The following is a 14,832-nucleotide window of genomic DNA, read 5'->3' on the forward strand; positions in this document are numbered from 1 at the left end:
TTATTAGTGATTAATAGGTTAACAGTAGCACTAAAGCAATGCTAATCCATAAAAACAGCTCCTTTAACATATTTTAATGTTGGGCCTCAGGAGAACACTTCCTTTTGCATTAGTATGAGTCCTTTCTATGTACTATACCAGGCATTCTTAAGGCCTCTCTGAGTAAGGCTTGTTTTTGTAATGTAGATCAGCACCCACTAAAATGTGTGATTTCACTTAGGATCCTTACAGCTGTCAGAGTGAGGAAACATTTATCCCATCAGTTTGAGAGTTGGATTCAGAAAAAAGCTTAATGAATGAAAAGCCAAGCTGAAAATTCATTGTGTCACAGCAGTCTCCCACTAATAAAATATATTTGATTTACCTATAAACTTATACTTTTTAAAACACCTGATGTGCCAATACAATTTTAGATAAATCAAAACTGGAGTCTGTGAAAAGACGTTAAGGTCAATTTGAAACTTGTTCATACTTTTATCAGGATAAAAGTGTTTATTTCATTTGATCAAAGAATACTCCCCTGTTAATCATTAAACTTCCTTGTGCCTCAACTGAATGCTTAAAAAAATACAAACAGTGGCATGCAAATTTTGGTGTCAGGCAGTCCTTTTACTTAATTTCAATGGGTTTGAAATTTCATATTCTTAGTATTTTATGGTGATGATCAATGTTAAGGCTATTTCCATTGCAATTGTGTTTTATTTATCAGTAAAATCTTATTAAAATTTACTTAAATAATCTGTGGTGATGTCAGAACTGGTAATACAATGCATTCATATCTGAATTTCACAAATTGTGTTTTCCATGGGGACACATTAAAGTATGTATCCCGTAATATTTATACAATTACAGGGAATTTGTTACTTAAAATATCCAGCAGTTCAAAACCAAGAAGAAGAGATGAATTTTGTCAATATCAAATGGTTATTACAGCATGTCTCCAAATTAAGCAGTTTCATTACGAATCCTGTGTATTTTGAGGCTTTTTCGCTAAGCATGAGATGAAAGGGTTGTGCCTTTTTGATTGACCAGTAAAAATCAGATGTGATTTTTACAATTGAAATAGCATTAAAAATGGTACTGCAATTACATGTTTAGACAGTGCTACATGTCTCTAAAATGTTTTGACCCAAACTCAAAGATGAGCAAATACATTTGATAGAACTTAAAATTCTCTCAACAGCATACTGTATATGAGATGTCATTGATTTTACAAAAATGAATAATCAGCGCTATTAATATTATTTTAATAAATCTTCTAATATAAATCTGAGATAAAAGATTTAATGTTTTTCCTTTAGTGATTATTTTGATTAGTCTGGCATTTTATCCATCAGGACTGCCAAAATAGAAAGGTCACAATGTATTAGACATAGGTAAAGAACTAGTGAGATAGTCAATCCATGCATACATTTATAGAGTATAGCACACTACAGCACAGAAACAGGCCTTTGGCCTATCTAGTCTGTGCCAAACCATTAATATGCCTAGTCCCATTGACCTGCACCCAGACTATAGCCCACCATCTATCCAAAATTCTCTTAATTTTGAAATTGATCTCGCACTGACCATTTCTGCTAGCAGCACATTCCACATTCTCACCACCCTCTGAGTGAAGAAGCTCCAGCCTCATGTCTCCCTGAAGCATTTCACTTTTTACCCTTAACCCATGACCTCTAGTTGTAGCCTCCTCCAACCTCAATGAAAAAAATCTGCTTGCATTTACGCTATCTGTACCCCTCATAATTTTCTATGCCTCCATTAAATCTCCCCTCAGTCTTCTATGTTCTATGGATAAAATCCTAATGTATTCAGGATTTCCCGAAAACTCAGGTCCTCCGGTTCCAACAACATCCTTGTAAATTTTCTATGCACTCTTTCAATCTTATTTCCATCTTATTTACATAAATGTATTACAATTATCTTTCTTCAGTAGAATATTTTATTAAGTATTGATGACAAATGCATTTCAAAACATTTTTGTTATATTTATTGGTGTTTATTTTTAAAATTTTGTTTCAATTTTGGTCAGATTTTACAATTGCAAATAACATTTAAGAATATATTTGATCTTTTTCTTGACTAAGTAAATGTTTAGTTATGTCTTTGGGGTTGAAGGTGCATTATCATTTTTAAAATTATCTTTCATTTTCAGTGTGCTTCTACTGTAGAATGATACAGCAGTGATTATAGAAGTAGTAATACTTCAAACTATGGACTTTTAGTATACTTGACATTTTGTCAAAGCAAAAGAATGCCAACACTAATATTCTGTGTGTTGATCTGCTCTTTTACTAGAAAGATGTGTAGGATAGGGCAATCTTTTAAATCTTTTATTTTTTTAATCTTTTAAAATTGCCTATTAGTGCAAGCTGTCACATGTAATGTTTCTGACTAAGTCGGTGTGCTTCTGATCAACACTGCAGGGGGTGGCTCAGTTGGCTATCTGCCTGTCAGAAGAACCAGAAGACCACATTAAGGCAGCATCTGCTTGGGCCCTGGGGCAGATAGGAAGACACACTCCAGAGCATGCTCGTGCTGTTGCTGTGGCAAATGTTCTGCCAAAGCTCCTTGCACTCTACATGCAGACTGGAAGCTCTGAAGACCTTCAGATTAAGGTAAAACATTCCTGAAGACTGTCATTTTTAATCCCAGACAAACAGTGTATCAGATTTAACAATTAAATATTACAGAAAATGTTGCCCAAATAAGAGCAAATTAGCTTTGAACTTTATTTTACTCAGGCTCTTAGAGCAAGTACGTTGTTAAAATTACCTGTGTGAAATAAAATGTAGAGAACATTGTGTTTAAATAACTTATTGCACTGGTGCTCTTTTATTAATTAAATCTTAATGTGTGCCTGGTAACAGAAATTAACCCTGATCTCCTGTTTTAAAAAAAAAAGTTTGTGTCTAAGATAACAATCTTCTAAAATACCATACAGCAAAGAACTTCAGATGATGTCATAAACCATGCAAGTGAGATTAATTACAGAATTCCATAACCAGAAATAACCTGGTTTATATAAACCAGATTAATTGACTTTGTTATAAGTGTAATTTAATGAGAAGCCTTTGAATTTTTGGCAGTTGCATTAAAATCAGGTGATGAAGTATAACTTTTACTAAACTAGACATTGCATTGTTTAATATAGGTACTCTTGTCATATATATTTAAGGCTTTAGTATCACTTCCTAGTGCACTAACCATGTCAGATTGAGCCAGTACCAACTGTTGTTTTTACTGAATATCTGATTTTTTTAAAGCTTTAATGTGTGCAGTAAAAATATTTTTATTACAGCATGAACAGAAGTTGAATTGTCCACCTGTGAAACAAAATATTGAACCTACACCAAGAACGTACAAAAATGCAGTCATGTGTTCACTTATTGTGTTATTCAACAGGATCCACCAGTTGTGTAAATATTGTTTTCAGAGCCCAGCCTGTTTCCTCTTGACATCTTTCTAATTATTTCAATAGCAGTAAAAAATATGTTACTGTAGTTATGATGTTTTTTTATTAGTGTCTTACCTGGAATATGACTGTTATTAAAATATAATACTGTGTACTTATAGCAACTAATAAGGATTAAACTGTTGTTATTTATTTTAAATTAGATATAAGAGTGCATGATAACTGAAAACATTTAAAATGGGCATAGTGCAGCTGCTTGCAAATACAACAGGTGCTGTCTAACTCTTGCATTTAATCCATTTCAGAACAGCAAGCAGAAAATTCCCATTGATTTATGGCTAAAAATCAATTGAAGACTAGTACTGCCATTAGTTGATTTTCCTAAATGTCTTCATGCTGACAGGATGAAAGGGCAGCTACATGATTGCCCAGATAGCTTTTGTGCATTTGACAACCAATGAATGCACATCAAACTGAAAGTGCAGATACTTTGAAGAAACTGCCTTCACTTTATTGGCCTGCACAGGCAGTAGTTCATTATAATAAAAAGGTACCTGCACAATGTTACTTTTCCATTTCCCAGTCAAGATAACAACATTATAAGCTAATTGAAAGAAGGTGATTGAAGCATGTCACTGCAAAATTGTCTGCAGTTCTTTAATTTTCACAGTTAATATCTTAATTCTTATTTCTTTACACCAAAATTTGAAAACTAATGGACTTCATATCGTTAGTGGACATTAATTCAATAAAAACTTGATAGCAGTTTGACTCTTGAAGCAATATGATATATATTTGTGAATTAAAACAAAAGCTAACATCAAGAAAATATTTAGCTAAATTCTTCAAAATGATTTACTAGTTGAATAAACATTAAAAATTTGAAGTCATGCCTTTGATGGAAGAAAAAGTGAAATTCCATGTGTTACAAAATTTCATCTCCAGTTACTGACCACTATATGCCACAGCATAGTCTGCTTTGTCGAGTACCTACACTCCATCCACTAAAAGCGGAACTTCCCGGTAGCAAAACATTTTAATTCCGCTTCTCATTCTCATTCTGACATGAGGCCACCATCACTGGAGGAGCGACACCTTGTATTCATCTGGGTAGCCTCCAGCTTGATGGCATGAATGTCAATTTCTCCTTCCGGTACTTTTTTTCCATTCCGCCTCCCCTTCTCCTCTTTTTCTATTTCCCACTCTAGCCTTTTACCTCTTCTCAGCTGCCAATCACTTTCCCCTGGGTTCCTTTTCTTCTATGGTCCACTCTCTTCCTATTACAGTTTCCTTATTCTCTAGCCCTTCAGCTTTCCCACACACTTGGGTTCACCTATCACCTTCTAGCTAGCCTCTTTCCTCTCCCACCACCTTTTTATTCTGGCATCTCCCTCTTCCCTTTCAGTCCTGAGGAAAGGTCTTGGCCTGAAACGTTGGCTGTTTATTCATTTCCATAGATGCTGCATGACCTGCTGAGTTCCTCCAGCATTTTGTGTGTGTTGTTTTGCATTTATATCTAGCTTTATGACTAGGTTAAGTTATTTGTTGCCACTCAAACGAAACACTAAGATTTATTTGATAAATTTGCTCACAGTAATTTACAAGTTTTTATTTAATGCCTTTGTACAATTATAGTGTCTGCAATGCACTTTATATTTTTAAGATGGAAGAAACTTATGAACAGTGTAAAATCTGGAATATTTCAAAAAATTCTTTGTGACCTGAGATGGAATCAAAACTGTTTTCTTCATTGATATGGCAGTGTGTAACAGGCATTGCTGAATATCTTCCAAAATAATTATCAATAACACCCAAAACTGTAAATTGTTCAGAAAACATTACTTTTAGAGCAAGATTACATACCAGCTGTCCCCAGGTAAAGAACAGATTCTCATTTTAAAGGTATCAACAAGTCACTTTTGTCCACAAGACAGAAAATATACAAAAGTCACTCAATATGGTAACCATACTTCTACAGTATTGTAATGAATGGTATCAAAAGCACATAAGATTGAAAGAAAGAATAATTATTAAAAGTGAAGAGAGCGAGAGAGGGGAATGTAGTTCTGTCATTTGTTAATAAATGCTTGTACATACATTGAACTTTTGAGTTTTAATGATATTATGGGAGCTCATTTGTATGTAGGGGCTCCCATAAGTCACATGTTCTTAACACAGGGACAGCTTGTGCTATGATATTATTGTCTTCCTCTAAGTTTTTGTTAATTTTTCTAATATGATATGTGATATATGTAGTGGTGCAGTGCTAGCTGGAGCTCACCGGAGCGCGTCCGGCACCTCTTTAAGAAAAAAGCCGAAATAAACAAGCTAATTAATTAGGTGCCACCCAGGGTGATTTGAGTATCTCAGAAACTTCTGATCTCCTGGGATTTTTACACACAACAGACTCTGGGATTTACAAAGAATGGTACCAAAAACAAAAAAACATCAGCGAGTAGCTGTTCTGTGAGTGAAAACATCTTGTTAAATCCACTCGCTGGATTTAACTATGTTATCTGACTGTGTACTCATTTCAGAAATCTATAGCAATACCAACAGAAAGCACTGAGGAAGTCTGATGTTCTAATTCTGAGAATGTAGAACACACTGAATTGCAAATGCCAATTATTTTCAATAGATTCTTGATAACTTTATTGCTGTTTCCACTAGGCTAAAAAGGCACTGAAGAACATCCTGCAGAAATGCACATATCTGCCAGCTCTTGATCCTCTACTGCATGATGCACCTCCCAATGTACTTAAGCATGTAGTTGGGCAGTACAGTAAGGTAAGAAAAACACCGCATGTAAGCCACCAATCAGCTCAGCCATTATTTTGTATCAATCGTTGCATTTTTTCATGTTCTCAGAGTTATAGTCTTCATTAGTTTGATAAATAAAATAACAGGGCCATTGGAAAACACCCAGTTATAAAATCAAAGTAACTCATAAACTCATGATCTCAGGTGTACCTGTAAACTACATTTGAAGTGCTGTCACCTCTGTAATATAGGACAATGTGGGTGACAGTTCTCACAAAACAAAGGTTTCACTACAGCAAAAGACAGCCCGAGATTTTTTTTTGAAAATGTTGATTGAGGAATAAATAATATCAGACACCATAGAGAATTTCTCTGCTTTTACAATAGTGGCAAGACATTTTATTTTAATTGACTGTTTTACTTATTTTATGAGTGTGAGTGTCGCTGGTTAAGGTTATCACTTAATGAGTACCTGAGAGACAGATGGAATTTGTTTAAAATCTCGCTGAAAAGAGCAAATTGCAGCATGTTTTCAGTGATTCAGTAACCACAGTCTTTAGACAAAGTAAGATTAAGTAGCTTTAATAGTTGATGAAGGGCACTTAAGTTTATTTTACTCCCTATTTTAAACATTGCAACTGCTTTTATCATGAACATATAAATTGCTTTTATATATGAATTATAAATTCCTGTATCACAACTTGAGTTAGGAATGAATTTTGTAACAGAACATTTTGTAATTTCCTCCTGCTGCTCTGGTATGGCTGCTCCTCCAGTGGCAGAAAGGTGTAATAACAAAGTGACAAACTTGCGTGGGCAGTTTCCATGAAAAATCTAAACGTAGGGACTTGTACTTGGAAAAACTGACAGGAAATGCAGACAAACATAACAGCTACAGCAAGTTAGTATTATGCATGGTGTACATAGAAAATCAAAAGTTAGGGAGAATGATGGTGCAATAGTGAAGCTGCAGTTATATTACCCAGGTTCAAATCGCTGTGTTCAAACAGCAGTTGTGGAATGTATATTTGGTTAAAAGCTTCGAACAACAACAACAACTCATAGTAGGACCCATCTGGCTCTTTGATGCCCTTTAGTTAATGTAATCCACTTTCCTTACTTGGTTTGGTTTATATCTGACTTCAGATTTACACTGTGTGGTTGGCTCATAATTAGCTCAGTAAGCCACCCACTTGTATTATGGCTGCTAGAAAAGAGGGACAAATGGATAGATCACCTGTGTCAAACTGGGCACTGAATTCTGACATGGCACAGAATTAAACCTCACACGATCTTCATAAACACCTGGGAATACTTGAGATAGTTGTGCTTTCAGTGTGGTACTTTACACTGTGCCAAGCTTCTACATTACATTCCCTGGGTATGTCACATTCCATAAGTAGGAAAGCCTCAAAGAGGTGGTGCTGCTATTGTATGTGAGTGAGAAGAAATGGCCTTGTAGTCATCTGCAGATGCTAATCAAAAGCCTGAAAGCATATACTGTAGCACCAAGTTCAAAGGCAGCTTATGTTCCACTGTTATGAGACGATGGAAAAGTTCTCTGCTGCATAAAGATGGACTCTTACACTTTACCTTCTCTGCATTTCCCCTGTAACTGTTACACTTTCCTCTGCATTCTTTTATTGTTTTACCTTGTACTGCCTCAGCACACTTGTGATGAATTGATCTGTACAAACGGTATGTAGGACAAATATTTTCACTGTACCTCAATAAGTATGGCAACAGTAATCCAATTTACTATGCTATTCCATGGCATTGAATCAAACTTGGGCATGCAAACCTGATTATCACTTAATGGCTGGTGTCTCCACTGAACATTATCAAGGGAAGCTTGGAGGCATCAGTCCTGAATGAGTGCACCAACATGGTGGATAAACTTGCAAGACTTCATCTTCATCAGTCTACCTCTGACAGATGCATCTGCCCTCAATCAACACACTAGTATTGTGTTGTGTATTAGGATAATTTGAAATGGGATTGACTGGGAACACACCTGGGAGTTCAAATCTAGATATCCATTAGACACAGTGTGCATCAGCAAGCATCAGAAATCTATACCACCACAACATTATTTATTGGCCTGCCATTTCCCTCACTCCACCAATACTGTTAAGCCAAAGGTTTAGCCCTGTTCTATGAGGACTGAAGAAGCAGCCAAATAAAACTTGCTACACAGGATTACACAGATGCCATCAGTATGTAATAGGTTTAACAATCTCACAAATAATGGGTAATTTGGAAGTTTTGCAGTCTTACTACATTTAGATGTGAATGGTGATAGACAATTAAACAACTAAAAGGAGGAGGAGACTACAGGAATATCCCCATCCTTAATCATGCGAGCTTCAAAAATGAACCTGAAGCATTCGCAATCAAATTCAGCCAGAAGTGCCAAACGGAGCATTCATTCTGAATTTCTGATATCCCTACCTTTTCAGCCGATGTGATTCCCTCCCCATGATATCACAAAGCTACTGAGAATTGGTTACTGCATAGGTTATGGGGCCAGTTAACATCCCGACTTCAGCACTGAAAATTTGTGCTCCGGAAAAGCTACGTCTCTAGCCAAGCTGTTCTACTAAAATCATACAGGCATCTGTAGGACAGTAGAGTCATTGAGTCCTATAGCATCGAAACAGGCCCTTTGGCACAAATGGTTCATGTTGACCCAGATGCCCGTCCAAACTAGTCCCATGTGTCAGCATTTGGCCTATAACCTTTTAAACGTTTCCTATCCATGCACCTGTCCAACTTTCATTGTACCTGACTTCCTCCAGCAGCTGGTTTTACATGTATACCACCCTTCATTACAAAAGGAAGTTGCCCTTCATGTTTCTGTTAAATCTTGCCCCTTCCACCTTAAACCTGTGCCCTCTAGTTCATGCCAACCTTGGGAAAAAAGGTGAGTGCATTCACCCTCTCTATCCCCTTTATGATTAAATATGTATCTTTAAGATCACTTCTTAATCACTACCCTTGTTATTAAATGACATTATTATTACTGAGACTCCACCATCAACATCCTGCTGGTCACCATTAATCAGAAATGCACCTGGAGCAGTCACAAAATACCATGGCTATAAAAACAGCTCAGAAACTAGGTTTCTTGCAGCAAATGACTCACCTCCTGATATCCCAAAACTGTTCTGCAAAGGCACAAGTCCAGAGTGTGATGGTAAACATTTCACCTTCCTGAATGAGTGCAACTTCAACAATGCCATTCAGCACAAAGGAGCTAATGTGATTAGCACCCCATCAATCACTCTAAACTTTCGTTCTCTGTACCACTGCTGAACAGTAGCTGCACTGCAGTTACACAAGCCACTCCAACAACCCCTCCCAGATGACGGGACTGTTTTGAATCAGTGTACTGGACCATATTCAGGGATTCATCTTTGGATCTGAATGAATATACTTCAATTATACCAAAATATGAATGAATATACTTCACCAAGACCTGCATGGATGAGTGGTGCCTTTGAGAATATACTGGACTACCCAAACTAGAAGCCAGGATGAAGTGTGAGATTTGCAGTCTGCTGAGGGCTAGATCTATGGCATTTAAGACCGGTGATCCAGTACTCTACAAAATTCAAACTTCAACATAAATTTCTTATCAAATACATATGTGTCACTATATACTACCCTGAGATTAATTTTCTTGTCAGCATTCATAGTAGATACAATAAAATCAATGATAAAACAACACAGTGACAAACAACCAATCTGCAAAAGGCAAACTGTGCAAATACAATAAAAAACAATAATAATAATGATAATAAAGAAAGAATTAATAAATAATATTGAGAACATGAGCTGTAGAGTCGTTGAAAGTGAGTCTGTAGTTTGTGGAATCAGTTCAGTGTTGTGCTGAGTGAAGTTATCCATACCGGTTCAGGAGCCTGATGCTTGAAGGGTAATTACTGTTCCTGAACTTGGTGGTGTTTGGGTCTAAGGCCCCTGTAACTCCTTCCTGATGGTAGCAGTGAGAAGAGAGCACAGCCTGGATGGTGTGGGGGTCGGGGTGTCCTTGATAATGGATGCTGCTTTCTTGTGGCAGCACTTCTTGTAGATATGCTTAGTGGTGAGCAAGGCTTTTCCTGTGATGGGCTGGTCTGTATTCTTTTTGTAGACTTTTCCGTCCATGGGCATTGGTGTTTTCATTACCATGTTTCTATTACCAGACCTTAATGCAACCAGAGAGGACACTCGCCACTGTACATCTATAGAAGTTTGTCAAAAGTCCAGGAATGAGCTACAGAAGGCTATCTTAAGAGTGAAGAAGCATCTTTGGATGAAGTTAGAGTTAGGATCGGAGATACCAGCTATGGCAGGGTTTGCAAGCCATTACTTCCTATAAGGCGAAACCTAACATCATAAATAGCTGTGGTACTTCACTCCCTAATGAATTGAACACACTTTATGCCTGTGTTGAAAGGGAGAATAAAGCTATAGTTGTGCAAATCCCCACAGCATTTGCCGACCCTGGTTCAAAGGCTGACATCAGCACATCTTTCAAGACGGTATATCTGGCAGGGCACAGAAAACCTGTGTTAACCAACTAGCTGGAGTGTTCAAGGACATCTTCAGTCTCTCTTTCCACTTCTGATACTTCTATAAGGATTGGTATACTGTATGTTCCTTCATCTTACCCTTCCTGAAGCCCAATCAGCTCTTTCGTCTTACGATGTTGAGTGCCAGGTTGTTGCTGTAACACCACTCCATTAGTTGGCATATCTCACTCCTGTACGCCCTCTCATCTCCATCTGAGATTCTACCAACAATGGTTGTATCATCAGCAAATTTATAGATGGTATTTGAGCTATGCCTAGCCACACACTCATGTGTATATAGAGAGTAGAGCAGTGGGCTAAGCACACACCTGGAGGTGCACCAGTGTTGATCAGCAGTGAGGAGGATATGTTATCACCAATCTGCACAGATTGTGGTCTTCCGGTTAGGAAGTCAAAGATCTAATTGCAGGGGGAGGTACAGAGGCCCAGGTTAGCTAAGATAGACTGGCAAATGATACTTAAAGGGTTGACGGTGGATATGCAATGGCAAGCACTTAAAGATCACATGGATGAACTACAACAATTGTTCATCCCAGTTTGGCAAAAGAATAAATCAGGGAAGGTAGTGCACCCGTGGCTGACAAGGGAAGTTAGGGATAGTATCAATTCCAAAGAAGAAACATACAAATTAGCCAGAAAAAGCAGCTCACCTGAGGAATGGGAGGAATTCAGAGTCCAGCAGAGGAGGACAAAGGGCTTAATTAGGAAAGGGAAAAAAGATTATGAGAGAAAACTGGCAGGGAACATAAAAACTGACTGTAAAAGCTTTTACAGATATGTGAAAAGAAAAAGATTGGTTAAGACAAATGTAGGTCCCTTACAGACAGAAACAGGTGAATTGATTATGGGGAACAAGGACATGGCTGACCAATTGAATAACTACTTTGGTTCTGTCTTCACTAAGGAGGACATAAATAATCTTCCGGAAATGGTAGGGGACAGAGGGTGTCGTGAAATGGAGGAACTGAGGGAAATACATGTCATTAGGGAAGTGGTGTTAGGTAAATTGAAGGGATTAGAGGCAGATAAATCCCCAGGGCCAGATGGTCTGCATCCCAGAGTGCTTAGGGAGGTAGCCCAAGAAATAGTGGATGCATTAGTGATAATTTTTCAAAACTCTTTAGATTCTAGACTAGTTCCTGAGGATTGGAGGGTGGCTAATGGAGCCCTGCTTTTTAAAAAAGGAGGGAAAGAGAAACTGGGGAATTATAGACCGGTTAGCCTAACATCGGTGGTGGGGAAACTGCTAGAGTCAGTTATCAAAGATGTGATAACAGCACATTTGGAAAGCAGTGAAATCATCGGACAAAGTCAATATGGATTTGTGAAAGGAAAATCATGTCTGATGAATCTCATAGAATTTTTTGAGGATGTAACTGGTAGAGTGGATAGGGGAGATCCAGTGGATGTGGTATATTTGGATTTTCAAAAGGCTTTTGACAAGGTCCCACACAGGAGATTAGTGTGCAAACTTAAAGCACACAGTATTGGGGGTATGGTATTGATGTGGACAGAGAATTGGTTGGCAGACAGGAAGCAAAGAGTGGGAATAAATGGGACCTTTTCAGAATGGCAGGCAGTGACTAGTGGGGTACCACAAGGCTCAGTGCTGGGACCCCAGTTGTTTACAATATATATTAATGACTTAGGTGAGGGAATTAAATGCAGCATCTCCAAGTTTGCAGATGACACGAAGCTGGGCAGCAGTGTTAGCTGTGAGGAGGATGCTAAGATAGGTTAGGTGAGTGGGCAGATTCATGGCAGATGCAATTTAATGTGGATAAATGTGAGGTTATCCACTTTGGTGGCAAAAACAGGAAAACAGATTATTATCTGAATGGTGGCCAATTAGGAAAAGGGGAGGTGCAATGAGACGTGGGTGTCATTATACACCAGTCATTGAAAGTGGGCATGCAGGTACAGCAGGCAGTGAAAAAGGCGAATGGTATGCTGGCATTCATAGCAAGAGGATTCGAGTACAGGAGCAGGGAGGTACTACTGCAGTTGTACAAGGCCTTGGTGAGACCACACCTGGAGTATTGTGTGCAGTTTTGGTCCCCTAATCTGAGGAAGGACATTCTTGTCATAGAGGGAGTACAAAGAAGGTTCACCAGATTGATTCCTGGGATGGCAGGACTTTCATATGATGAAAGACTGGATCGACTAGGCTTATACTCGTTGGAATTTAGAAGATTGAGGGGGGATCTTATTGAAACGTATAAAATCCTAAAGGAATTGGACAGGCTAGATGCAGGAAGATTGTTCCTGAATTTGGGGAAGTCCAGAACGAGGGGTCACAGTTTGAGGATAAAGGGGAAGCCTTTTAGGACCAAGATGAGGAAAAACTTCTTCACACAGAGAGTGGTGAATCTGTGGAATTCTCTGCCACAGGAAACAGTTGAGGCCAGTTCATTGGCTATATTTAAGAGGGAGTTAGATATGGCCCTTGTGGCTAAAGGGATCAGGGGGTATGGAGAGAAGGCAGGTACAGGGTTCTGAGTTGGATGATCAGCCATGATCATACTGAATGGCGGTGCAGGCTTGAAGGGCCGAATGGCCTACTCCTGCACCTATTTTCTATGTTTCTATGTTCTGCAGCTTCTCCATCAGGGTTGTGGGAATGATGGTATTAAATGCTGAGCTATAGTCGACGAACAGCAACCTGACATAGGTGTTTGTTGTGTTAACCAGGTGGTCTAAGGACATGCGAAGAGCCATTGAGACTGCATCTGCTGTTGACCTATTGTGGCAATAGGCAAATTGTAATGGGTCCTTGCTGAGGCAGGAGTTCAGTCTAGTCATGACCAATCTCTCAAAGCATTTCATCACTGTCGATGTGAGTGCTACCGGGCGATAGTCATTAAGGCAGCTCAAATTATTCTTCTTAGGCACTGGTATAATTGTTGCCTTTTTGAAGCAAGTGGAACCTCTGCCCGTAACAGTGGTAGATTGAAAATATCCTTTGAATATTCCCGCCAGATGGTCGGCACAGATTTTCAGAGCTTTACCGGGTACTCCATCAGGACCTTCCACCTTGCGAGGGTTCACCCTCTTTAAAGACAGCCTAATGTCGGCTTCTGAGACAGAGCTCACAGGGTCATCAGGTGTAGATGGGATCTTCACAGCTGTAGTTATATTCTCCCTTTCAAAGCGAGCATAGAAGGCATTGAGTTCATCTGGTAGTGAAGCACCGCTGCCATTCATGCTACTGGGTTTCGCTTTGTAGGAAGTAATGTCTTGCAAACCTTGCCAGATGTGTCGTACATCCGATGTCGCCTCCAACCTCGTTTGAAATTTTCTCTTCGCCTTTGAAAAAGCCCTCCGAAAATCATACCTGGTTTTCTGGTACAAACCTGAGTCACCAGACTTGAATGCCACAGATCTAGCTTTCAGCAGATGACGTACCTCCTGGTTCATCCACAGCTTTTGGTTTGGGAATGTACAGTAATTCTTTGTAAGCATGCACTCATCCACACAGGTTTTAATGAATTCAGTAACAACTGTAGCATACTCATCCAGGTTCGAAGATAAATCCCTAAATACAGTCCAGTCCACCAATTCAAAGCAGTCCTGTAAGTGCTCCTGAGCTTCCCTTGTCCATACCTTCTTGGTCCTTACCACTGGTGCTGCAATCTTCAGTCCCTGCCTATATCAAGGGAGTAGAAGTACAGCCAGATGATCAGACTTCCCAGAGTGAGGGCATGGAATAGCACGGTAGGCATTCTTGGTGGTCATGTAACAACAGTCCAGTGTATTGTTTCCTCAGGTATTGCAAGTGATCTGTTGATGGTAATTTCCTTTGATGCCCTGACCGATCATGAAACAGTCAACTTCCACCTTAAATATAGGCACGGACTTGTCCTACACGATGATAGGGTGTATGTAGAGAGGATGTTTCCTATGGAGGGGATATCCTGAATTAGAGGGCACAGCCTCAAAATTGAGGGACAATCCTTTAGAACTGATGTAAGAAGGAATTTTTTTAGTCAGGAGTAGTAAATCTGTGGAATGCTCTGCCATAGATGACAATGGAGGCCAAGTCTGTGCATATATTTAAGGCAG

The 14,832-nt window shown here is 38.8% G+C and overlaps 1 protein-coding gene across 3 annotated transcripts in view; it reads left to right on the top strand.

Annotated features, from left to right (window-relative positions):
• Nucleotides 1–14,832, top strand: part of spag6 (sperm associated antigen 6) — a 131,353-nt gene that overhangs the window by 102,402 nt on the left and 14,119 nt on the right. For all 3 annotated transcript variants that reach the window (XM_072252048.1, XM_072252047.1, XM_072252049.1), the window contains exons 8-9: nt 2,427–2,618; nt 6,086–6,202. In XM_072252048.1, the coding sequence (XP_072108149.1) occupies nt 2,427–2,618; nt 6,086–6,202 (309 nt within the window). The remainder of the gene's footprint in view (nt 1–2,426; nt 2,619–6,085; nt 6,203–14,832) is intronic.

This window comes from Mobula birostris, chromosome 3, assembly GCF_030028105.1.
Source record: "Mobula birostris isolate sMobBir1 chromosome 3, sMobBir1.hap1, whole genome shotgun sequence".
NCBI classification, from domain to species: domain Eukaryota; kingdom Metazoa; phylum Chordata; class Chondrichthyes; order Myliobatiformes; family Myliobatidae; genus Mobula; species Mobula birostris.